This window comes from Balaenoptera physalus (genome assembly GCF_965194825.1).
Source record: "Balaenoptera physalus genome assembly, chromosome: 14".
Lineage (NCBI taxonomy): Eukaryota > Metazoa > Chordata > Mammalia > Artiodactyla > Balaenopteridae > Balaenoptera > Balaenoptera physalus.
Genome location: NC_138893.1, coordinates 40,581,867 through 40,608,423, shown reverse-complemented (window position 1 = coordinate 40,608,423; position 26,557 = coordinate 40,581,867). Strand labels below are relative to the sequence as shown.

Below are 26,557 nucleotides of genomic sequence, written 5' to 3'. Positions count from 1 at the left end.
CACACTTTGGAGAGAAGGCTGCATTTGAGCAGTTTCAAAGCATCCAGAGAAAACTGTGCTCTAGTAAAATACTTGTCTTACTTGTCAAAAAAAGTAAACTATTCTGAGCAACTATCATGAACTAGTGGGAAAAACCTAAGACTTCAGTTCATGCTTTTATAAACTTAAACATATTAAAATATATCAGAAGCACCACTTTTAAAGGAATATTTACAGAAACCCAAAGAATCTCTCTGTGATGTGAATATTTACTGAGAAGGGCAGTAGCCAAGCTGTAGATATCTACATCCCCAAATGCTTGATCAAATTTGAAGAGCTCTGGGTCAATAATAAAATCACGCACTGTAGGTTCACAAATTTATGTAAGATTGTTTCTTATAAGCATTTTAATAAAGGCCTATGTGAAGTCAAACAAGAACCGTTCGTACAATGAATTATGTAGGGAACTTTTAACTACAAATGCAAGACATCAAGAATATATTCACTTTTTGGTTTATTACAACAAAACTACACTTCTGTGCTTCTTACAATATACTGACAAGCATAAAAATCAATGTTTCCAAATAAGTTTCACTCACAGCGTCACATGGTACTTTATAATAAATCTTTTTATAACAATCTGACACTTCTCTGTACAACGGGCAAATAGTTTAACACCTTCCATCAAGGCTTTTCAGAACTTTAGATGTTTAGAAATAAAGTCAAAAGTCTTTCAAATTCAATCATTAGTTTGTATTAAACTGAAATGCCAGATGCTAAGTCTCAAGTTCCTAAAATGTGTTTTAAAAAACAGATTTACATCCAAATTAAGTCTTATAAACCTCAGTGGTAAGTCCTATCGTTTCTAAACACTAGAACTATTTGTGGATAAAAAGCTGCATTCGATTGTGCAATATTTTCTTCTAGGTTTGAATTAAAATCTTAATTTTTTTATCCCAATTAATCCTAGTGTTAACTTTGCTACTTTCAGTGAAAAACCCAGATACATTAAGGGCTGGTCTTTCCTCAAAGAAAAGAGCTCTGACCACCTATACTATAGTTTTCTGTGCTTATTGTCTCCAGGGGAGGAAATACACATCCATGAAATGTAACATTTGATTATACAAAATGCATATGCAAATTCTGCCTCTGTGCCGCAGGGCAGTTACTGTTTTGACCCCTTACAGAACTACCTAACATAGTGTTTCCCAAAATGTTTTCTGTGACCCTAAGGAGAGGTCCATAGGTGTCCCAAAGGGGAAAAAGGCCCTGGGATCACACAGACTGGGAAATGCTGGGTTAAACGGGCTTGGTACTGGCAGGCCCTGAGCCCTTACTGCACTCAAGTGCACTGTGAGTTTCTAGGAAAGAGGGTCCGTGTGCAAATTTATTTTACCAGCAACACTTCTTCTATGTACAAAACACCTATAAAGATCTCACAGAGCGCTCACATACACGGAGAACTTTGGGAAATGCTTTTCCCCTTCGGATTGGAAATCCCACAATCTTACATTCATTGCAATCCCTGATGTTTTCTCCACTCACTCTTGTGGCTTTGTGAGACTTAATAGATCTGAGAAAGAAGACTCACAGTACTAACTTACTAGTTCTACACACTTCATGCTAGTTCTTTCCCTTGGTTCTTCTTTAAATTTTAAGAGTAAAAGTTCCTTCCCCTCTTTTGAATTTCTTAGGATTTTCTCATTTTGAAAGAGTGCAATTTCACATTGCTTATTATTGGGTCTTTTTGTTTGCTTTTTAACTTGAGTCACAGCTTGTCTTCCCCTGGAGGACATGCATTTCAGTTTTCTAGAAATGCAATAGAGTAAACTGTAGTAAATTATTTACAAGCACCTAGTTTGTGTCATCTTACGAGTGAAAGACACTCGCTTTTGGAAAACAAGAATAAATCTTCTAGCAAAACAGTGCTGTCTGGAAGCCTTACTGGGCTGATGGATGTTCGTTAGTAACGAGGCACTCAAGAATGAGCTGTGCTAAAGTTAACTCGAGGGTGAGCTTGTCTGGATGAACAGAACTTTGGTTGAGATTTGTCTTCCTTAAAAAAGGTTTTCAAAGCACCAGTTAATTACAGAAAGCATGCATATTTATTCTCACAGTGAGTTACGTGGCGAGAGAGCTAGCAAATCATATATTGCATTCCCCAAAGCATCTGAGTAGATTTCTAGAAAACAAACCAACTGAAAGGGAAAAATAAAGTCAGAGAAGCCACTGTTCCCTGCTTAGGCTGGTGCGGCAGTAGCTCTTAGCAGAAGTCACAGGCGGGGCAGCAGAATCCACTGGGAGGTCAGTCCCAACCTTGACTTAAAGGGTCTGAGTAATCCTTGGTCTATAATTTAGCGGATGAGTAAAAGAGACAAGTGAAATATTTGCTTGCCTAGACAAGGAACACACAAGGGGATAAATAAGCCTCCCTGGCTGTTCCCCCAAACACAGAGCTCCATCCTACTTAGGAAAATGGAATGCTACACGGGGAAGACCCCGCTCCACACCAGAGACGCTGCAACACTGACAACTGCTTAATGGTACGTGAACGTCTATAAAAAAAACATATATTTTAAACGCGGAATTCGAAAAGAGTGGAAGAAAATCACAAAAGCATGACATTATTGCTCTGAGTTTCAAAAGTTTCATACAATGTGAAATACCAATTAGTACCTTTCCCTCTTGCAACACACACAGAATATTCATGAGATATTATTAGTGTTTAAAATCCAAACTTAATTCTCAGTACTTTTCGATTAAATTCAAAGATTACCTGCAATATTCATCACGAAAAATTCCTATTCCATAATACCATGGAGAGAAGAGAAGGAACAGTAAGCTGTTAGAAAACGTTTAATATCACATGATTTTTATGAAATCACTATAATTACCACAATTAGCTAACAATTATGATCCCTGCTCACAAAAAGGCACCTACATGTTATGAACAATTTTTCATAATTATTTGCCACTATGTGGCATCGGGGTTTAGGAAAATAACCCACACACATTTTTAAAGAACCGTGGTTTTTTTCTTCCTCAAAGCTAAAAAATCTATAAATGCCTCCGACCATTTGCCAGTCCGTAGGGCTATCACATATACTGTCCAGGTTGTACTCTGCCCAACGTGAGTGGGTACCAGCCACCCAGAAGACGTGCAGTGCATGACCTGTCTGCATGGCATGAGAGGACTGGGTCAGTAGCCTGAAGCCAGGGCACTTTAACACAGGCTATCAGGCCAAGCTAATAAGTTAGTACAGTTGCTCTCTCTAAGAAACAGCTGTACCTGAGAGAGGCAGGTACTACCTGAGGGGTGGGAAGGGATGCAGACATAAAATAGGAGTTGTTCCTAAATACTTGCTGGTCATTTAAAACTCAATGGCACTTTTTCATATGAACAAACGTTTTCAAAGTCAGTTTTCTGGCCAGGTTTATCTTGAATTTCGCCAGCCAAATTTATTTCCTGGTGTTAGCTGTTTGGTCCCATTATCTCTATTCCTGACCTAAACTAATATTGTGTCTTCACTTAGCTCTTAAAACACTTTCTGTATCTGACTGCAACAGACAGCACAGTGATACCTGGGTGTGATGTATATTAGCCCATTCATTTGTAAAGCACTTTAAGATGAAAAGTGTTCCCAGTTAAAATTTAGCTACGATTGACAAAGATAAAAACAAAAACAAACAAAAAAATCCAGGGAATGGATGACGCAATTATTTTTAAAGGAAGCATTAACCATTAATCAGAAAATATACCAACAAATTACCTGACAGCATTAAGTATACTATACATGATTCAGTTCTAGAATCAACTGCATTTTTGTGTCCATCACAGTAATTAGTCCTTAACAGTTATACTTAAAATGTAAATCTTTAATAAACTCCAAAATAATCGTTTGTGATTTCATTTTGTAATCTATTGATTATGAACTGTGAACGGAGGCTGAGGGCCCCCAAAGTGTGATCTGTAGGCGGCTGTGTCATCTCAGAGTCCGATGATCACAGATCACGGAGGGGAGAAGGCACTTGTCTTCCAGGAGGTCACATCAGGACAGGTCAGGCCCGACCACACGATGGCACCTTCCACTCTCGAGCCACAGGCAGGAGCCTACAAGGGACTCATCCCACACTCGTCACTGGCCAGATGTGCCAGGAGTTACCTACAGCACCACAAAACTCAGTATATATTCTAGGAGTTTTTGCCGGTTGCACTGAGGTAGAAAAGTGCTGCTGAGTTCTAAAACAGACACTCTCTTTTGTTTGGTCTCTTTGAAAACCTAGAGAGAAAGTTTAGATTAAATTAAAGACAAACCAAAAAGGGTGGGGGGGGGGGAATTTCTGTCACCAACCCTGTTCTGTGTCCTAGACCAGAAAATGCAGTAAGGCACGTAGAGCCATATGCGGGCTTTAAGTAAACGTCCATGTAGGCGTGTGCGAGTGTGGGGTGGGGAGGTTATGGGGGCAGGTGTGGGGTTTTTGGGGTGGAGTTCAACCAGTGTACTGTATTTTTAAATTCATGTTGGAATAAAGTCATAAATATTCCCTTACAAAGACCACTAGTACCTTCATGGAACTCATGTCCCAAATGATATGTGAAGATAAGGGATACTTGAGGATGCTTCTAGAAATATCGGTAAAAGCACAAGAAAATAACTGAAGGGACTTCCCTGGCGGTCCAGTGGTTAAGACTCCACACTCCCAATGCAGGGGGCATGGGTTCGAATCCCTGGTTGGGGAGCTAAGGTCCCGCATGCCGCAAGGCGCAGCCAAGAAAAAAAAAAAAGAAAATAACTGAAAATCATATGGCATAATTAACATCCCCACCAAAACTGTAGTAGAATCTTGAAACACACTGACACCTTCGTTTGGAATGAAGATGAAAACCAGGAAAATTCTGAAACATTCAAATAAATCTGTGCTGATGGGCCTCACCTTCAACGTGCCCCTCCTCCCAATTCCCAGAAATGCCTGCATGATTAATCCAGCAGAAACTGCTTCTCCCAGGGTTCAGCCCAACACAAAGGTGCCTCACATAGACTAGATCTAAATAGAAATAGATCTAAATAGACGTGAACACACTCTTTTATACCATAAGCAGGGGACACTCACCCCAATATCCTTAAACATTTTCACAGCATTCTTCACAAGACAATAGGTGGCACTCTCAGCTGTGGAGAAAGAAAAAGCCCCTGTCAAACGTTTAGGCCCAGCAACAACGTAAACCCCCAATATCCACAGTAAGAGCGCGGGAGGCTAGGGAGAGGGTCAGAGCAAGTCCAAGGACTGGGTCAAGCTCCCTTTCGCTACTGGCAACCTGTGAGGCCTCAAAGGATTTGCCATTTCTTTAGACCTACTTTGTCATCTTTTAAGGAAAAAAGAGAAGGAGAGAGGGATAAGGAGAGAAAGAGGGAGGGAAGAACAGAGAGAAGAGGAAGGGAAAGAGAAATACCCAAAACATCCCTCTTGAAGGATTTTTGTAAGACTCAAACAAGACAGTGTGTAGAAATTCTTTTAAACTACACAGTGATGCACACATGACTACTACACCAGTGGGACCAGAAAGAGCACAAATCTAGAGGCTGGAAAAAAAGAATTCTAAACCCAGGTTGCCCTTTAACGAGCTATGTGATCTGGAATAATGTCCTCATCTATAAAGTGAGGTGATTCTAGCTCTAGATAGCAATCTAGAGATATATCTACGGATATACCTACACATCTATCTATCTATCTATCTTATCTATCTATAGAGAGATCTAGATATCTCTAGATAACTATAACTAGATATCTCTAGATAGATTACCTTTAGATCCCTCATGGCTCCAAAAATTATTGATTCAAAGTAGTTTCAGTCCTAAACCATAACTGTATAAAATGCTACTCCCACCCCAGTCACACCTCTTCTGTAGCAGACCGTACCAAGTGCCGGCCAGTATGGGGGGCACATGAAACACTCACTGCTACTAGGAGTACAAACTGGTTCAGCACTTAAGAACCGCTTGGCAGTACCCACTACAGCTGAACCCACCACACCCTGTGACTAGGCAATTCTCCTATACAGCCCAGCATAAATGAGTCCCTGTGTTCACCCAAAGACACATTCAAACATGTCCACAGCAGCACTATTCAGAGTAGCTCTGAACTGCAACACCCAAATATCCATCAATGATGGATGTGAATAAATAAATGTGGTAAATACTTATACAGTGGAATACTACAAAGCAACAAGAATAGACAAACAACTACATGCAACGACATGTATGAATCTCACTTAGAAAGTTAAATGAAAAAAGCCAGACATAAGAATATCTATCTGTATCATTCAATTTATATAACACAGCCAAACAGGTAGTAGTAGTAATCTATGGAGTTAGAGGTCAGGATAATTTTGCATTCTTTTTTCCAATTATCTACAATGAGCAGATTCTTATAATCAAAAAATGTGTAGCTTTTAAAAGAAGCCAAAATAGGGTCACACATACCATACACTGCAACACTTCTTTCTGTCCTGGTTATTAGGTATTTGTGCAGCTTCTGCAGATATTCAGGCTCTGGAACAGGACCACTGAAGTTGTGAATGAAGATGGCAGCAGAGCTGTAGGCCTCCAGCAAAGGCCCAAGGAGCCTCTGCAGGAAGGTGATGAACTGCTGGTGCTCCTTGGACTGGCTCACCTGGGAGGGCAAGGGCGGGAGACCCAGTCACTGGGGGACGAAGGAACCCCCTCGGAGCACCAGCGGCTCGAGAGGCCGGCCTCTCACCGTCTCCACACGGAAGCAGCCTACTACTCCGTGTGCACAGAATCGCCCCCGGAAATGACTGCTGGTTTTGAAATGCGTTCTTTGTTGTAATCACTGACACTCACAGTACTTGAGGTTTGCGTTCATTGAACAGCTGCCTAGGAGAAATTGTCATACTTGAATGACACAATTATGCCATACTGTCATCACTGAAAATAGCTGGTCCCGAGGCTGGACCCTCCAGACTTTGAAGCCTGGCTCGACGGTCACTCAAGTGCGCAAAAAGGCCACATGCCGAGACCCCCGAGATCATCTCAGTCCCTCCCAGCCCTCGCTGCCTGCCATCCCCACATGGCTTCGGGCCCACAGTCCGGCACAGCGGGGAATGGTGGTGGTGATGGTGGGGTGCTTTGGGCAGTGGGCGCTCTCATTGCACCCCTCCCCCGAAACACGCACGTTCAGACAAGCCTCTCTGGAGTGTGGAAGCAAGATCACTGCCCCATCTCGAAACTAATAATACCCAACATGGAAAACCTCCAAAAGTCATTTGGACTCTCCTCTGTGTGTGTGTGTAAACTAGGGGTATTATCCTGCTGCAAAGAGAGTAATCCACTTAGGGTATTCAGAAAAGAAGGGTCATTATTACTAATTTCTAAAATTACAAATCAGACAAAATTGCTTTTTCTAAAGCAGGGACAATCTTTTAAAAATCAAATTTTCTCCTGTGATAGGATTTGTCTTAATTGAAGGCAAAGAGCTTGATGTAGGCAATTTGGGGCGAGACGGCAAGACTGAGCGTGACTCACAGAGAGCAACCGGGCCGGTGGCAGCTGAGTATTAATTCTCTCCCATACCTGGTACGGTACTGCCTTGCTTCAGTGATGACTGAACAAAACCACTGCCTCTTTAGGAGTGAGTGCAGGTGTGGGTCAACAGGTTTGCACCTGTGCATTCTGATGAGCGGCTCATGAAAGGTATCATCTATGATGTTCATCTTCCTGAATTTTCAGACTCTTGTCTCTTTTTCCATTTATCTATACCCAAACTGAACAATTTAAGGTATTAATTCAGTTCAAACAGTTTCGGTATCCTAACTGAGCAGAAAGCACCCCAGCTAGTTTGTGAGCGCGCTGAATGTGAATTAGTCACCAGAGTCCCAGTTTATAAGAACCTCATAACTTGTGGCGACATAAGCCTCAACTCATCACTGTCATGTCCACCAGAATTCTTCGCCCAAGTACCTTCAGGTAGCAATCTCGCTGCTCCTCACCAAAATCGCTGTCTTCATCTTCTTCATCACTTCGCCAAGACAAAGGTTCAGGAAGCTTCTTGTCCCACTGCTGCTCTGCAAGACCAGGACTGGTATCTTCCTGATCATCTGGCTATGCCAGGGAGATGACCGAGAGTAAATAAACAAGCACAGGCACGCAAACACCTGCCCAGCTGGACCCCAGACAAAGCAGTCCTCTCTCATTCCCTCCCCTACTCTGCTCTGTTTAGCCATTCACAACATCAATCCACTGCCCTCTCCAAACTCAAAATCACTCGGAAGACAGCAGGGGAGGGAAAAAAGAAAGAGTGAGGGCGAAAGATACCAGACAGATCAAATAAAATACCCTTCCCTCTCCTAAATTGGTACCTATTTTCCCAGGCCATACCCTCTATACTAAAGGTGCCAAAATTAAAACAAAATCTCAAAAAAGAAAAATGCACATGTGCAAGCTACGAGCACACAGATATGCAGAAGAGCTGATCTTGGAAGGCAGACTTCTGGATGTCAGGGAATCAAGTCAAGATACGTCTTACACAACACCCATTACACAAAAGGAACCAAAATATTAAGCAGTCCCAAAAGACATTTATTCTCCCCATTCTTATTTTTCTCTTCATCTCATCTGGACCCGACTATATATCAAGCGGAATTATTGGTTCAGGTGGCTGGTAGGAAAGATAATGAAGAGCAAGAAACTAAATAAAGGCAAACAAAGGCAAGCATGTCCTCTTACCTCCGCCACTATAAGAATGCCATACTGGATAAACCTGCCTACTGTTTCATGGCAAATTTGGTAAAACGTCTGGCAGGGCTAAAAAGAAAAGGCATTTCAATGTAAATGTCACTGTCCTCCACTGATTTTTTTAAAGACAGAAAACAGCATACAAGGTAGCTGCTGGATACTTCCATGGCATCACCTGCCTCCCTCCACTGGGCAAGCCCTGAGAGTTCCGACGCCCGCCCTCTTGATGAGTGCATGTCGTGGACGAAAGAAGAGACCTTGTAACCTAACTGGCAGAGTACCCAGTGCAGCAGCCCTGCAGAGGGGGCTCCTGAGCTGTGTCGCCCCGAGCGCAGCAAGGCCTTAGAAGGGCTGCTTGTCAGGACCCTACACCTGTTTCTTCCTTAATAAGACAATTTCTCTGCAAAAGCTATCTTACAGTAAATGTTGTACACAGAGGTGGTGGATGAGGAAACACAGTATGTATTCAAATAACTCAAAAAAGACCCAAGTGAAAGACAAGGTCAAACTTGAGAGCCTTATCTACCCTGTCCCCTCCCACCCTGCCCCCAAGATTCATGCAGAACAGACTCCCCAACAGGACCACAAACGTAACACGTATAAAGAACGCTGTGGAGGAGAGCTGCACTCACAATACCTGTGCTCATAAATGTCCCAGGACACATTCATGTAAGTGGAAAAGAACAGACTTCAAAATAAAATATAAATTCTGTTTGTTGATGATTTTGAGGAAAAAAATCTCTCTGCTGCTTAATATGCATGCCTCATTATAAATGTCTAGAAGTATTTAAATATAATATAAATGCTCATTAGTTCCGCTGGGCCTTACTTTCCCCATTTGTAAAGGAGAAGGGGTTGAGCAGATGAGTTTTAAGGCTGTTTCTGACTCTTATCTTCTACGGTTCTATCATCCATGAGTGGGCATGGTAATTATTTACAAACCCCTGACCCAGGGGCTTAAGCACAATAAGAGCTCAATAACTCTGGATCTGAGTGATAGAGAACGCTGAGCCATCTGTCCTATCACACCTCACAGCACGCGAAGGGTTCGCTGGAGCAGTGACCCCAATAGCAAACCAAGATAGCAACGACATAATGGTTTGGGGGTCACTGAGACCCAGGAGCAGGATAAAAGCTTCAATAATGGGCCAAAAACTCTCTAAAAGGAAAGCATTTTATGATTTCACAAAGATGCTCAAGAAAAACAGAAGAGCCAACACTAAAGAGTCTTCACTTACGAGAGAGATGGTGCCTTCGTTGGAGAGCAGATAGCACAGGCTGGCGGCCTTGCGCACCAGCTGCTCCTGGCTGATCAAGCTGGGAGACGCAGGCGCCCCCGGGCCCCTCTTCTTCAGAACTGCATAAAGGCTGCAGGCTGAGAAAGTAAAAGCATCAATGAAGCTGGCAGCCTTAGATCTCCAAGAAAAACTTCAACTGGCTCAGATTATTGGATTACCTCAATAGATTATTAATACATCAAAAATAATTATCTGCATTCACTAGAGAAATTTAAGTAAATCCCTTCAGAATTTACTTCTTCTGATTCCATGTGATCCCAACCCTATCAAACCTTCCTCAGAAGCTTCCATCCCGTCTGCTCTCCGTCTCCTCTGTTGCCTCCACTCACTTCACTGTTGTGTATGTCTCATCTCACTTAGATTTTCAGCTCATGAACAGCAAGACATCTTACCTCTCCTCCCTAGTAAAACGTGTAATACTATGCATACAGTAATCCAGTTACTACTTGTTGAACAGTAAATGTAAGAATAAGCTATAAACAGGGACATAGCAGATGACATTTTTATTTGAAAACTAAAACTATAGCAACACATTCCCGCAAACAAGGGGCTATCATCCAAACTGAAGTAGACACCGCCATGTGCTTTTGGCCATTTTACTTGCCACGAAAATATTTCAGGGCCCGACATACCTATGATGGCCTCCATGATAAAGACGTGGAGCAGCCCATTGCTGTAGAAGTTGAGTTCAAAGACTGATGGGACAGTTGTGCTGGGAGTAATAAAAAATTCATCGTTCCTGCTGGTGTGCGTGATTGTGATGCAATTTCCCAGCAGCTGTATGGCATGCATGACTACATCTTCTGAACTTCCTGAGAAACCCAGGTCAAAATCGCGAGCCAGGACTTCCTCCTTCATCACAAAGAAGTCCTCCACCAATGTGGAGAGATCAATTCCCTAGAGAAACAGAGATAAGTGGTCTCATGAGAACAGAAAAACCTCCTTCCCAAAAGATGAAGAGACCGTTCCAAGAATGTTTTTTCTTGCCTTGTCTTTCCTGCAGCTCGCTGTTAGCACATATGGAAAAAGAGCCAAAACACCACGTAAAGAAAGTCAGAAGACTGGTTAAAGAGCTGTCCCCCAGGAATGTCAAGATACTCCACATCCAGAGACTACTCTAGCCACAACACATGATACAAGCACGTAAGATCACAAAAGGGAGAAGCCACCATCTGAAAGTGAGAAGTACTTATTTTTTAGCAAGAATTTCCCTCATTCTAAATATTTATCTGACAAATATTTATTTGGTGTCTATATACTGGCACTATGGTGTTGAGAACATGACTGTGAGAGAGGCAGACAGACAGACAGACAGACACAGTCTTTCCCATCACAGGGCTTAGACAAGTGTATTGTGGGAAGGCAGAGCGCAGGTCCAAAATACAAATCAAATATCTTGGAAACCATTAGCTATCAGAATACTTTCCGCATGTTGATGAGATATGCCTTATTTATGTTAACTGTATTACTCAAAGAATGTCTTACTGTCATATAAAACAGTCTCTGAGGTTTTTTTATGTAGATTTCTTCCTCCATTTACACCTCCACAGGTGTAGGACCTGTGGGCAGAGTCCTTAGCTTATTTTATTGTTTATCTCACAGGACTAGCTGGAAGGGGGCCAAATCTATCAGTGGACAAGTATCTGAACAGCTGACAAAGCATTTTCATGCTTTCTATTGAACTCCAGGTGACACTGCAGACATACCTGCCTGTGTCTGTAGAGGAGCAGGCAGGCCACGATGTGTGTTGACATAATGGCACAGGACTTGCTAGCGGCTGGAAGGCAAACACAGATCTTTAGTTGCACTTTTTTTTTAATATAGCTAAAACTTTTTTAAAGTACCTAAATCTTAATCAGGAGTATTTAAAATTATAAAAGTCCTCTGCCACATTTCCTATAACCGATTTACCAAAGGAAAGTTACAACATTATACCATGTTCTGGGCCAATGGAACCTCATTAGAGATCATTATTCATCACATAATAGAATTCAGTCTAAGACAGGTCTGCCCTCAGTCCAAACCAATGGAAGTTAGTTACTCAGTGTCCAAGAGACATCTTTATGGAAATACCAAGACCCAAAGTATGAGCCTATTCTAAGAGCTCTACAGGATATCCTACTTTAGTGTTTCTTGACTTGTTCCTGGCCTCAGTCTACTATACCTGCAACTCTACTTCACTCTTCTTGCAGGTATTCACCACCACATTACAACAAAGTGGGGGGGGGTGGGAAGGGAAGGGGACAGGTATTTAAAGTCAGAAATCTGGGCTCAAATCCTAACTTCTACACTAATTTCACGACTTGGGGGAAATGTCTTAAATTCCCAAGCCTCAGCTTCCCTTTGGTACAATGAGCATCCACCTGGTTCACTGAACTGTGTGAGCACGAAATGACTGGCCTGGCACAGGACGCATAGTAATGGGTGCGCAATACGTTTTAATTTCCTCTTTTCGACCTGGCCCAGAGGCAGGTCAGAGGTAGGAAGGAAGGGGACAGAAATACATTTGAGAATGGCTAGAGTCCATAACTCAATATTCTAAATTTGTAGAAAATTATTAATCATACGAATCAAATATGAGAACATCTATGGAATAATCTAAAATAAGACACCACCTGTGGGTTTTCTGAGATGATAATGAATTCATGAATAATTCATTCACAATTGATGTTGTCTCCAGTGTTTAAGAAACAAAAAAGTACCGAGTACCATATATATTTGGCCTTTAAAAAGAATATTTAAAAGTTTTTTTTTTAGTTAAGTATTTGTGTTATAAATGGAAAATAGCACAATACAGAACGGTAAAAAAATATTTTTATAGACTAGGCAGCAACACATCTGGTTATTTGGGTAGTGAGTTTTATCTTCATTTTACAACTCTTCAACATTTAAGGATGAGTTATTTTTAGCATCCAGAATTTAAGCAAGGGAGAGACACAATCAAATGTGCTCCAGAAAGACTATGCTGGCCCAGAGTAAAGCAGGAGTAGAGGCAGCTAGAGTGAAAGGAGGGGGACGAGGTGAGGAAGCCTCCACACTGGTGTCGGCAGGAAATGCTGAGAGTCTGACCTCATGGCGGGGAGGCACAGGGAATGGCGAGGAGATCGCGCCTGGGTGGCGCCCCAAGGGCCCCGCGCTGCTGCTGCTCTGCGACCTTAAAGCAGCCTCTACAACATGACACCATGCTGCAATTCGGAACTTAAGGACAGCTAATTCTGCAGGTAACTCACTCCACTCTGAGTCACGCCCATTTGCATTATTTGTGTACAACTATCCCACTGAGAAGAGCATACGTCTTTAAGTACAGAACCATTATTCAATTTGTATTCCCCACAGCTAAAACAAAACTTTACACATAATAGCCGCAAAATATTTGCCAAATAAAAATGATCATGGGGTCACAGGGGAAAGGGACATGCAACTGTAAACCTAGATGTTGTACCACAAGTTAGTTCAAAGAGACTAATTCATAAGCAAAAGAAGCCACAAATCATTTTGGCAATTTTTTTAAATGCCTAAGAACTACCACATGAGTACCTGCTAATTACCAGGCACGGTGTGAGATGTTTCACTGGGTTACCTCAAATCCTCTCAGCACCACTTTCTTTCTAATACCTTACCTATCACCCCGTGTATTAGTACTAGAACCAGAAGTGGAACCTAACTTCGGCAGATTCCAAAACCTGTATGGTTCGTACTGCATCACACCGAATCTGAATTATGGAATTAAAGACTGGAAGTCTACTTACTGAAGAGAATGTGCTCAGCCAGATCTGCAATCAGTCTTCTTCGGAAGGATTCACCTGTTGCGTCTCTGGACTCGTTAATGGACGTGTCCGTACCTTCAGCAGCAGCATCACTGGGTCTAAAAAGTTTTTGTTTTTGTTTTTTTAATTAAGACTTCTATAACCCCACTCTTTCACAAAGCATACTACGTGGGCTTAAGATACAATGTATTAGACACTTTAAATTTCTACATATTCTAAATTTAAGCCACAGATAATTTCTATGGGTTGTTTTACTCCATAATATACCTTATTATGTTTAACACACTCTCCTGACCAAAACGTGTTATTTAATTATGACTAAATAGTCTGTTGGTACATCACTTCCAGAACTCACCGGCAGAAAGAATGCACAAAGCAAGATGCCTCATTTTAAAACATTTTCAAAAATTCAATACTTGAACATATATTAAAGGAAGGGCTTAATAGTCTATTTCTCTAAGTGACAATTCGATTTGAATTCTGGAAAATTCCCATAGGAAAACTCTTTCATACGTTGCATGAACATGCACTATGCATAGCCTAAGTTACTACCAAAAAGAACACTTCAAACATTCAAAAATATAAATCAGATAAGAACTCTTACATGATTCACAAAATCAAAAAGATTTTATGATGCAAGTAATCAAAAACCTTCAAACTAATGTGGAAACACATAATTTCAAGATCCTTTATCAGACCAAGAGAAAAGTTACTCAAGTGAGGAAGTAAAAACAAGAACATGGATGTCCTTAATAAAGTTAACAAATTCTTCCATGCAATAGAAGAAATAACAGATATTTGATGGGTCAGTATAAAAAATTTCCAGGAACCTTACCTTGAAGGAAGTATAGCTGGTAACAACGCTTGCTCCAGAGAAAGTGGAGAAGAAACAGGTTTCTGACTTTGGCTTTCTAAATATTCCTGGAAAAATAAAATAAAATATAATCATTTACTCCCACTGTCTCACTTCCATAAACATATATATAAAATATAATTTCACCTTCAAAAAGTAAAAAGGGAGATGTTAATAAAATGAGCCACATTACATAACATGAGAAATACTTTCTATATCCTAAGCTGTCTTCAGAAGTGCAGAATAACTCATAGAATGTTGTTAAGCATGAAATCTAAGAACAGAAACTCCAAAAAACAGGATGATGCTTAAGCAAAACCATTTAAAAATTAAGAGGAAAATTTAACTTTTCTCATATCTTCATGAAATTATTTGGAATTCCCAATATTACTAATAGTGATAAGTCATCAACCATACCTTCTAAAGGAAATCTGACAACCTGAAGGTCATGTTATACTCAAAAGAACCTCAATTCAAAAGCAAATCATAAACAAGAGAAGCTGTGCAATATTAACAACAACAACAAAAAGTGATAAGAAATGACGAGGTCCCTAAAAGTCAAAAGCACTAAAGGCCAGAAAGCATGCATCTAGCATAGCAGTTTGACTCTTTCAAAGTAAAACCAAAGAGTGGAACAGGAGGAGAAGCAGGACATCTCTGCACCTTATCTTTAGGTTCCCAACTCCCCATCCTTCCCTTCTCCTTTACCAATTTGAAAATCTGAAGAATTTAAAACTGCAGGACCTCAGGGACCCACCAGCCCCAGGCTTCTCCATGACGATGGCACTATTCCTCTGAATATGTAGGTATTAGACTCCACTCAGTAGAATACAGCATCATCCTAGACTATCAATGTTACCCAGCTGTGAGATACGTTTTGAAAAACTTCTCTTAAGGGCAATTTTAAAACATAATATAAAATACCAATATAGATAAAGCAACACGCAAAATTCTCATAAAAATAGCAATACATTTTGAGATTGATATCTCCCAAACATAGACTTTTAGGCTCCTTTGTCAACAGGCACATTTCAGTGGAATAATTTAGGAAACACTATCCTTGTCAGAGTCTCCATTCTATAAGAGAAGAAAGTGAGGCCCCAACTCACATGGAGAGGAGGCATCAGAGGCCGGACTAGAGCCCAGATCTTGTGACACTGAGCTACACCAAGGCTGACACAGCTTCATTTCAACAGACACTCACCTTTAAGGAAAATGGTTGTGCAAAATCCACTCTGACACATCCATAGTTTTTTCGTAACATTCTGATAACGCCTCTTGCTACGCTCCAGAGGCTCTCATTCTTCTTAGGTTTTCCCTAATTTGCAATTTTGAAAGAATAGCGTGGTAAGAAATGAAGCTAACAAATATACAAACATCATTATCCAAAGAATAAAGTTTATTAATTTTTTTATGGAAACCGATGGTTTGTCTGGAAAAAGATAATAACGAATGAAGGAAAATAAGTATTCATTGACTGAGACCTGTCAGAAAATGTTTAGCACTCAAAGATGCTAAAAGATGTAATCACGTCACTGGGGAGGTAATTTGGCCAATGAAAAAGGAAACATTTAACACAACTTCATTTAGTACATTGTTTACATCATTCACAAAAGTAGAACTGCAAACTACTGAAGGACAAAAATGATGTAACAGCCTGAAAAACTGTTTTGCAGTTCTCAGATAAAAATAAGATGTCAGAGAGGCCACCTTATTGTGGTCTGATGATCACGATGGTCCAAATATGTAACATTAGGCAACCAAATGCCAAATTCAGCCCCAGAGTGGCCTTTGAGCCAATTATTCATTCAGTAAGTGTTTCCTGAATATTTAACATGCATAAGGCACAATGTCAGCTGTATAAGGGACACAGGACTCAGATATGATGTCATGAGACGCAGTCAGGGTGAGTGGAGCATATGTTCAGAATTGACACAGGCAACACAAGGAGGGGTCTCACAAGAGATAATAATAATAATCCAGGTCTATCACTTTATTTCTAAAGCCTCCAATTATTAGGAGTCCTTGAGCTTCTGATATGCTTTGGGCAGTAAGCTTGAAACAAGTACCATGACCAAGACTTCCACACTACATAAGAACAAAACTAAATTCCTCTGGAACTTGCACACTGCTGGGAGGAACAGTAAGTTGGTAAAACCATTTTGGAGAACTGTTTGGCAGCATCTACGAAGCTGAACATACATATACCTTATGACCCAATGATTCCACTCCCAGGCATATACCCAACAAAATGCATACATATGGTCATCAAGAGAAATGTACAAGAATGATCACAGCTGAAACCAGGAAACCAAACATTTTTTCCAACAGTAGACTAGACAAATTGTATATTCATACACTGCAATACTGTACAGCTATGACAATGAACAAATTGTAACTACCTGTAACAATAAACAGGTGTTGCCTGAGCAAAGGAAACCAGAGATAAAAAGTCCACACACTACATTATTCCATTTATATAATGTTCAAAAATGGGCAAACTAATCTATTCGGTAAGAAGTCAAGATAGGTGGTTACCCTTGAGGGGAAAACAATGAGAGAGGGATAAGGGAGGTTTCTAGGGTCCTTGACCTGGGTCCTGGTTATGTAGGTGTATTCATTTTGTGCTAATTCAAGCTACATGCGTATGATGGGTGCATTCTTCTGTAACTATTTACTTCAGTAAAAAAGTTTACTAAAAAAACTACTGCAGGCTCAAAATTAGTTTGTAGTTGCTTTGCCAACATGATCCCACCAGTTCTTTAGGTTTAACTTAAACTCTACACATAAGCAACAAGCCCTGGGGAGACCAAGCCACGTATACCCTCCCCAGGGCAGAGGTGGCAACTCAGTACCAAGTATTCTTCCACTTCCCGACCCCATGACCAAGGCATGATTAATCTAATCATGCCACTTCCTCCAAATGCAGGAAATTACCACATCAGCACTACCAATCAGGCTGCCATAGGGGATGAAAGCCCACCCTACCATGTTTCCTACAGTGTTATAAAATTAGAGAGTAACAAAACTTTTCTTAATTCTAAAAGCACTTATCTAAAAGCAAAAGACTGGAAAAGCAAACATGACTTTTGTGCAGGTGGTCCTCTTACCAGTTGTTCACCATTGTAATGACCCTCAATAATACGGTCGTAGGAGATCCCAACAGGTATTATCAAGATGTCTGGGATGGTATTGGTAGACAGAGTATCTACTACAACTGACAAAAGTCCAGCCCGAGCACAGGAGATTTTTCCACTCCTAGAGCGTGTGCCTTCCAGAAAAATCTCCAAGAACTGCTGCTGTCGAAGTAGTTCAACTATATGCTGGAATATAAGGAGAAAGTAAAACATGAACTCATGAACTCAAGATCACCCAACTTAGAATAAGCTCAGCAAAGTTAAACCTAAAAAAAAAAAAAAAAACTATAACTTTTGACAAAATATTTTGCTCACGCAGATAATATCAAAAGAGCTTCTCCAATGTTATATTTTGGTGATAACAAAAAGTAATCATCAAACCCATATCCAAGCAATAATCACTGAAATAATTACTCAGACGTTTTTAAAAAAAATCTCAATCAAGTCTCATTTTCTTCTACTGTGATAGCTACCATAACGACTTTAAGAATAATTAGAGATCACACGTACCCCGTGGAGCAAAGCTCTATAGAGAATATCTTTCCGTCCATCCGGCGTCTCATCTAGCCTCCGTCGTATGAAAAATCCCCCAAGCTTATGGATCAGGGTACTATAAATTTAAGAACACATTAATTTTTTAAAAAGAAAAATTTAAAAAGAGTACTCAAATTCCAAGTTATTCAAAACATGTCATTTGGATATAAATTAAACCTCATGTGTTGTTTGAGTTGCTGATTGTGAAAATGTGGACATTTTTCCATTTTCCATATATTGACGTGTTTCAGTCATTTACATTATTCATTAGCCTTCAGAATATCACTGTGTATAATGAAGCTCTGTTACATCTGTTCTAAGCCAAAAGGAGTTTACATGATATACTACCCCGCAAAGGTGCTGGTACAGACTTTAAGAGGATTATAAAATACTGCTAAATTTTAAAACCCTGTCCAGGGTCTCAAGACACTGACCTTTAGATATCCCAAAATTTTCCTATGGCACATTTACTACAAGATGAATGTGATGTTACAAAAGCTCCTTTGGGGAAACCTTCTCAAATAAGTATTTCTTAGAGAGTATCCCAGTAAGACAAGGGTAACTTTATCAAACTGGAACCAAGCATAACCATCCTCCCAAAACATGAAACCAAAATTTGCTTCATTTACACATCCATACAATAAAACAATTCGCACAACCCCACATCTCTGTCTACAGCACTGATGAATTATTTTGATATGAGGTTGAAACTTCCCAAAACTTAAGTCAACCTTTCCAACTCAGAGCCTCCTCCTATTCTGTTCAAACAGTGATATTAATATAAATATTAATATGTAGTTTTGGAATCTTCTACAGTCAGCATAAGGAGGCCACAGTAAGATATATCCAGAACTTAATGTCACTCTTTGAAAGTAAAACTCTGCAGAATAAATTCTTAATAAATGAGATGAACCATCCACAAAAATAAGTCCCTTTGAAAAGTGGTTTGTGAATGTACAGACTGGCATGTAACAAAAGAACACTGCAAATAAACAGGCCAGGTTACCTAGAGTCTGTCATGTCTGAAGGAATGATAAGCTGAGCAATGACTGGCATAGAGGTCGTGAAAAGGGAAGTTGGATTATGAGGAATTATCAATGTTTATTAAGTACTTCCCCAGAGATCCACCTTGAGAACCAATCCAACCTGGAGGGAATGAGTACATGAGTTGTTCTGATTACAGAAGAGGCAAACTATTATGGGGCAAGGCTTCTCTAAGAGCCCAGCTGGAACAGTCCTCTTCACGCCTAAGCACCTTTCTGATGACTTCCTAATTCAACTTTCCAGGTTTCTCGACACTGGGAAGAGGTACCCATGAGAGAAAACACAGACATTCTGATACTTGGAAAAGTGTGTCTGCCCTGTAGGGTCATATCACACTGGATGAGAGCTAGGTGTTTGCCTACATTCCCCATTATTTTATGAGCTATTTGAAAGTAAGGACTATGTATCTTGTTCTCCCTTGTCTAGAGCATATTTGGGTAAGTACTGGCTTACTGCATGAATGAATGGCTTCTCTCAGTCATTCACATGCATCACATTAGCTACAGAACTCTGAGCCAAGGGATTAGGAAGGAGCTCTTTGGACCGTGAGGCTGAGGATCAGATTTCATGGCATGCAAAGCAGTGACTGCCCCCTTGTGAAGCGCCACCTGCACAACCTGCTTCCCTTCCGGTCCCTCCACATTCATCCTCTCGTGCTCTCTACTACTCACAGAGCTGACCTTTGAGATGCTTTGTACTTTGAAGTATGAAACTAAATACTTTTCAAATCTGTGACCTCTCCTCCAAGAGCACTATTATACTTTTATTTAAGCCTTCATTATCTGTTGTCTGAACTATTGCAATAGAGTCAGAATTGATCTAACTCCCTCTAATCCAGAATGACTTTTCAAAATGCGAATCTGAACGTATCACTTCTCAAGTATGGGATACACTCTAAACTCTTGACTTAGAAATTGTTTTGACCTAACTCTCACTACCTATGCAGTCACCACCTCCAGCCTCTGATCCCTCCTAACGCACCCTACATTCTAACCCTAGAGTCTAAGAATTGTCTGCTGTTTCATGACCATATCATGCTTTTAAATCACTCTGCCTTTTCACATACTATTCCCTCTGAATGGAATGCACTGCATTCCCCTGAAAACCTCTAAAACATACCTTTTATGTTATACTGTAATTATTATGTTTCTAGCCCTACTAAATTATGAGGTCAAAGTAACAGGTATGGTTCTTTCTTACCTTTATACCATTACCACCTGCTTACCACCACCCTGCCCCCACCTGCTCACTGCCAAGTCAGATACAGTAATTTGCTATCTTCTCTTTCTAATTGCCTTTTATATGTTTGATAAACACTGCTGATAAGTTTAGCTATTCACAGTTCACCAAATATCCCATATAAAACACAGAAATAATGATGATAGTCTTTTTTTGTTGTATTTTATTTTTATTGGAGTATGGTTGCTTTACAATGTTGTGTTAGTTTCTGCTGTACAGCAGGGTGAATCAGCCACATGTATAAATATATCCCCTTTGTATTTCCTTCCCATGTAGGTCACCGCAGAGCACTGGGTAGAGTTCCCTGTGCTATACAGTCAGTTCTCATTAGTTATCTATTTTATACATAGTAGTGTATATATGTCAATCCCAATCTCCCAATCCATCCCACCCACCCCTTCCCCCGTTTGTTCTCTACCTCTGTGTCTCTATTTCTGCTTTGCAAATAAGTTCAAATGATGATGGTCTTAATGCTTTTTTGTACTTCCCAAATTTTCTGCAATAAGCATGCATTACTTTTATAACAAAAATAAAAAAGCTAATGTCATTACAATAAATGTATCAAAAGGTATAATAAAAAAAGAAAAATTCAAAATATAATCTTCATACCTTAACTTTCAAAATAAGCTGATCTTACCTGAAGATGGGGATGTTGAGATTATTGCCTGAAGCAATGTATGGCGCTTTGATGTTATGGCAGAAGAGAATGAAAGTGAGCAGGAGATAGTCAATATGTGATCTATGAACTGGTAGAAATATAAGCGGCAAATTCATCTAGCAAAAGGAAAAACACCAAATTTAAAATTCAGATGGAAAGTTCAATTACAGTTTGCAACTTCACATTTGGTTAAAGTCATTCAAACACTAGCTACTTAGAGACTCATTCTATAAAAACATTTTTCCGTAATAAGAACTTCTTTCAATTTAATATCATCTAGCTAAAAACAACTACAACAACAGAAAAGAATCAGGGAAGGAGGAGAACAATCAAGAGTTCAAGTTGACTATGTATCTTCTGAGAGGAAGCCCTAATCATATAAAAAGAACATAGTTTTTGGACACAAGCTTGGTTTGGTTTGAAATCCTGGGCAAGAGACTTACTGGCTGTGACTTGGGACAATTTCTTAATCTATATGTGCCTTTATTTCCTTATTTATAAAATAAGGATTGTTCTCCCTGATTTTCAGAGTTATTGCAAGATAACTTACAGAAGGAATCCTGCATATTGCTGGAAGGTGCTCCTTTACCCCACTTATCCCCCACAAATACATAACTACTGTAGTTATCTCACACTGGGGAAAATCTTGCAAATGTGTAGGAATGCACAACAGTATACAAGAAAACATTTCAAAAAGAACTCAAAAATCACTCTGCAAATGTGGAGAATATAGAATGACAGATTCACATAATTCTTGCCTCAGTTGCAGCTTTAACCATCTCAAGTTGACCCTTGTGAATTTGAATATTCCAAAAGAAGCTGTTGAACAGTTTTAGCAGCACCCATCCGGTCAGTCTGAAAGGAAGTTAAAAAAATCTTTTAATGTATATACATATATTTATATATATAAACATATATATTTGACATTTGTCTACCTAAAGTTTTGAACCTACAAGTGAGAGTGATTGTAATTGACTTCATGTTATGAGCACATGTGCATGTATGTGTGTGTATATGTACATCTGAATTGTGAACTTAAATAACTGACTTTACACATATACTACTTATAGAAGCATCCACTTATTATGTACTAAGATCTTACACTTCACTCTAATTGCACACTTTATACTTCAGGAGCTAATGATCAAGCAAATATTTAGGTGAGTAGAGTGATCCCTCTCCTGCATACAAATCACTCCAAGACATGGGCATGTGCAGATTCATAAAGAAAAAAAGAGAGAGGGCCCAAATAAATAAAATCAGAAATGAAAAAGGAGAAGTTACAACCAATACTACAGAAATACAAAGGTTCATACAAGATTACTACAAACAATTATATGCAAATAAAATGGATAACCTACAAGAAATGGACAAATTCCTAGAAATGTACACTCTCCCAAGACTGAACCAGGAAGAAATAGAAAATATGAACAGACCAATTACCAGTAATGAAACTGAGTCAGTAATAAAAAAAAGAAACTCCTAGCAAACAAAAGTCCAGAACCAGATGGCTTCACAGGTGAACGCTACCAAATATTTGGAGAAGAGTTAACACGTATCTTCTCAAACCATTCCAAAAAATTGCAGAGGAGGGAACACTTCTGCATTCTGCTCATCCTATGAGGCCAGCATCACCCTGATAGCAAAACCAAAGACATCACAAAAAAAGAAAATCACAGGCCAGTATCACTGTTGAACATAGATGCAAAAAACCTCAACAAAATATTAGCAAACCAAATTCAACAATACAGTACATTAAAAGTATCACGCACCATGATCAAGTGGAATTTATCCCCGGATGCAAAGATGGTTCAATATCTGCAAATCAATCAATGTGATACACCACATTAACAAACTGAAGAATAAAAATCATATGATCCTCTCAAAAGATGCAGGAAAAGGTCTTGACAAAATCCAACATCCATTTATGATAAAAAACTCTCAACAAAGTGAATATAGAGGGAACATACCTAAACAAGAAAGGCGATAAATGACAAACCCACAGCTAACATTAGACTCAATGGTGAAAAGCTAAAAGCATTTCCTCTAAGATCAGGAACATGTCAAGGATACCCTTTCTTGCCACTTTTATTAAACACAGAATTGAAAGTCCTAACCACAGCAAACAGACAACAAAAAGAAATAAAAGAAATCCAAAGTGGAAAGGAAAAAGTGAAACTGTCATTGTATGTACATGATATGATACTATACTTAGAAAATCCTAAAGAGGCCATCAAAAACTACTAGAACTCATCAATGAATTTGGTAAAGTTGCAAGATACAAAATTAATATACAGAAATCAGATGCATTTCTATACACTAACAATGAACTATCGGAAGGGAAATTAAGAAAAGAATCTCATTTATAAATGCATCAAAATGAATAAAATACCTAGGAATGAATCTAAGCAAGTAAAATACCTGTACTTGGAAAAATGTAAGACATTCATGAAAGAAATTGAAGATGACACAAGCAGATGGAAGGATATACTGTGTTCATGGACTGGAAGAATTAATATTGTTAAAATGACCATATACCCAAGGTAATCTACAGATTCAACGTAATCCCTATAAAATACCAATGGCATTTTTCACAGAACTAGAATAAATAATTCTAAAATTTGTATGGAAACACAAGACCCCAAATAGCCAAAACAATCTTAAGAAGAACAATGGTGGAGGTATCACACTCCCTGATTTCAAACTATCTTACAAAGCTACAGTAATCAAGATAGCACGTACTGGCACAAAAACAGACACATAGATCAGTGGAACGGAACAGAGAACCCAGAAAGGAACCCACACTTATATGGGCAATTAATCTATGACCATGGAGGCAAGTATATACAATGGGGAAAAGAGTCTCTGTAATAAATGGTGCTGGGAAAACTGGACAGCTACATGCAAAAAACTCAAACTGGACTACTCTCTCACACCATGCATGTAAATAAATTCAAAATGGATTAAAGATTTAAATCTAAGACCTGAAATCATAAAACTTCTAGAAGAAAACATGGGCAATATACACTTTGACATCAGTCTTAGTAATATTTTTTTGGATATGTCCCCTCAGGTAAGGGAAACAAAAGCAAAAATAAACAAATGGGACTAAATCAAATTAAAAAGCTTTTTCAGAGTGAAGAAACTATCAACAAAACAAAAAGGCCACCTACTGAATGGGAGAAGATGTTTGAAAAGGATATATCTGATAAGGGTCTTATACCCTAAATATACAAAAAACTCAAACAACTCAACATGAAAAAACAAACAATCCAATTAAAAAATGGGCAGAGGATCTGAATCGACATTTTTTCCAAAGAAGACATACAGATGGTCAACAGGCACATGAAAAGATGCTCCACATCACAAATCATTGGGGGAACACAAATCAAAACCACAATGATGGGACTGGTTCAAGATGACAGAGTAGAAGGACATGCTCTCACTCCCTCTTGTGAGAGCACCAGAATCACAACTAACTGCTGAACAATCATTGACAGGAGGACACTGGAACTCACCAAAAAAGATACCCCACATCCAAAGACAAAGGAGAAGCCACAGTGAGGCAGTAGGAGGGGCACAATCACAATAAAATCAAATCCCATAACTGCTGGGTGGGTGACTCACAAACTGGAGAACACTTATACCACAAAAGTCCACCCACTGGAGTGGAGGTTCTGAGCCCCACATCAGGCTTCCCAACCTGGGAGTCCAGGAACGGGAGGAGGAATTCCTAGAGAATCAGACGTGGAGGCTAGCGGCATTTGACTGCAGGACTTCGACAGGACTGGGGGAAACAGAGACTCCACTCTTGGAGGGCACACACAAAGTAGTGTGTGCATCGGGATCCAGGGAAAGGAGCAGTGACCCCATAGGGGACTGAACCAGACCTATCTGCTAGTGCTGGAGGGTCTCCAGCAGAGGCGGGGGGTGGCTGTGTCTCACCATGAGGACAAGGACACTGGCAGCATTAGTTCTGGGAAGTACTCCTTGATGTGAGCCTTCCCAGAGTCCGCCATTAGCCCCACCAAAGAGCCTGGGTAGGCTCCAGTGTTGGGTCACCTCAGGTCAAACAACCAAAAGGGAGGGAACCCAGCCCCGCCCATCAGCAGACAAGCGGATTAAAGTTTTACTGAGCTCTGCCCACCAGAGCAACAGCCAACTCTACCCACCACCAGTCCCTGCCATCAGGAAACTTGCACAAGTCTCTTAGATAGCCTCATCCACCAGAGGGTAGACAGCAGAAGCAAGAAGAACTACAGTCCTGCAACCAGTGGAACAAAAACCACATTCACAGAAAGATAGACAAGATGAAAAGGAAGAGGGCTATGTACCAGATGAAGCAACAAGATAAAACCCCAAAAAAACAATTAAGTGAAGTGGAGATAGGCAACCTTCCAGAAAAAGAATTCAGAATAATGATAGTGAAGATGATCCAGGACCTCGGAAAAAGAATAGAGGCAAAGATCGAGAAGACGCAAGAAATGTTTAACAAAGACCTTGAAGAATTAAAGTACAAACAAACAGAGCTGAACAATACAATAACTGAAATGAAAAATACACTAGAAGAAATCAATAGCAGAATAACTGAGGCAGAAGAACAGATAAGTGACCTGGAAGACAGAATGGTGGAATTCACTGCTGCAGAACAGAATAAAGAAAAAAGAATGAAAAGAAATGAAGAGAGCCTAAGAGACCTCTGAGACAACATTAAATGCAACAACATTCGCATTATAGGGGTCCCAGAAAGAGAAGAGAGAGTGAAAGGACCAGAGAAAATATTTGAAGAGATTATAGTCGAAAACTTCCCTAACATGGGAAAGGAAATAGCCACCCAAGTCCAGGAAGCACAGAGAGTCCCATACAGGATAAACCCAAGGAGAAACACGCTGAGACACGTAGTAATCAAATTGGCAAAAATTAAAGACAAAGAAAAATTATTGAAAGCAGCAAGGGAAAAATGACAAATAACGTACAAGGCAACTCCCATAAGGTTAACAGCTAATTTCTCAGCAGAAACTCTACAAGCCGGAAGGGAGTGGCATGACATATTTAAAGTGATGAAAGGGAAGAACCTACAACCAAGATCTACCCAGCAAGGATCTCATTCAGATTCGATGGAGAAATCAAAAGCTTTACAGACAAGCAAAAGCTAAGAGAATTCAGCACCACCAAACGAGCTCTACAACAAATGCTAAAGGAACTTCTCTAAGTGGGAAACACAAGAGAAAAAAAGGACCTACAAAAACAAACTCAAAACAATTAAGAAAATGGTAATAGGAACATACATATAGA

General features: G+C 39.8%; 1 protein-coding gene across 10 annotated transcripts in view; it reads right to left on the bottom strand.

Moving 5' to 3' along the window:
• Positions 1 to 476: 476 nt before the first annotated feature.
• Positions 477 to 26,557, bottom strand: part of GPAM (glycerol-3-phosphate acyltransferase, mitochondrial) — a 68,880-nt gene continuing 42,799 nt past the window's right edge. For 7 of the 10 annotated variants that reach the window (XM_082423276.1, XM_082423274.1, XM_082423268.1 and 4 more), the window contains 15 exons: positions 22,021 to 22,117; positions 21,242 to 21,378; positions 18,298 to 18,397; positions 17,761 to 17,973; positions 15,855 to 15,968; positions 14,633 to 14,718; positions 13,780 to 13,895; positions 11,737 to 11,807; positions 10,663 to 10,927; positions 9,971 to 10,107; positions 8,724 to 8,801; positions 7,959 to 8,099; positions 6,462 to 6,651; positions 5,092 to 5,150; positions 477 to 4,259 (listed from right to left, as the gene is read on the bottom strand). In XM_082423276.1, the coding sequence (XP_082279402.1) occupies positions 4,143 to 4,259; positions 5,092 to 5,150; positions 6,462 to 6,651; positions 7,959 to 8,099; positions 8,724 to 8,801; positions 9,971 to 10,107; positions 10,663 to 10,927; positions 11,737 to 11,807; positions 13,780 to 13,895; positions 14,633 to 14,718; positions 15,855 to 15,968; positions 17,761 to 17,973; positions 18,298 to 18,397; positions 21,242 to 21,378; positions 22,021 to 22,117 (1,921 nt within the window). In that variant the 3' untranslated portion in view covers positions 477 to 4,142. Of the gene's footprint in view, positions 4,260 to 4,284; positions 4,721 to 5,091; positions 5,151 to 6,461; positions 6,652 to 7,571; positions 7,763 to 7,898; positions 8,100 to 8,723; positions 8,802 to 9,970; positions 10,108 to 10,662; positions 10,928 to 11,736; positions 11,808 to 13,779; positions 13,896 to 14,632; positions 14,719 to 15,854; positions 15,969 to 17,760; positions 17,974 to 18,297; positions 18,398 to 21,241; positions 21,379 to 22,020; positions 22,118 to 26,557 lie in introns of those variants that run through there. The other 3 variants (XM_082423271.1, XR_014253027.1, XM_082423275.1) reach the window with 3 other exon arrangements.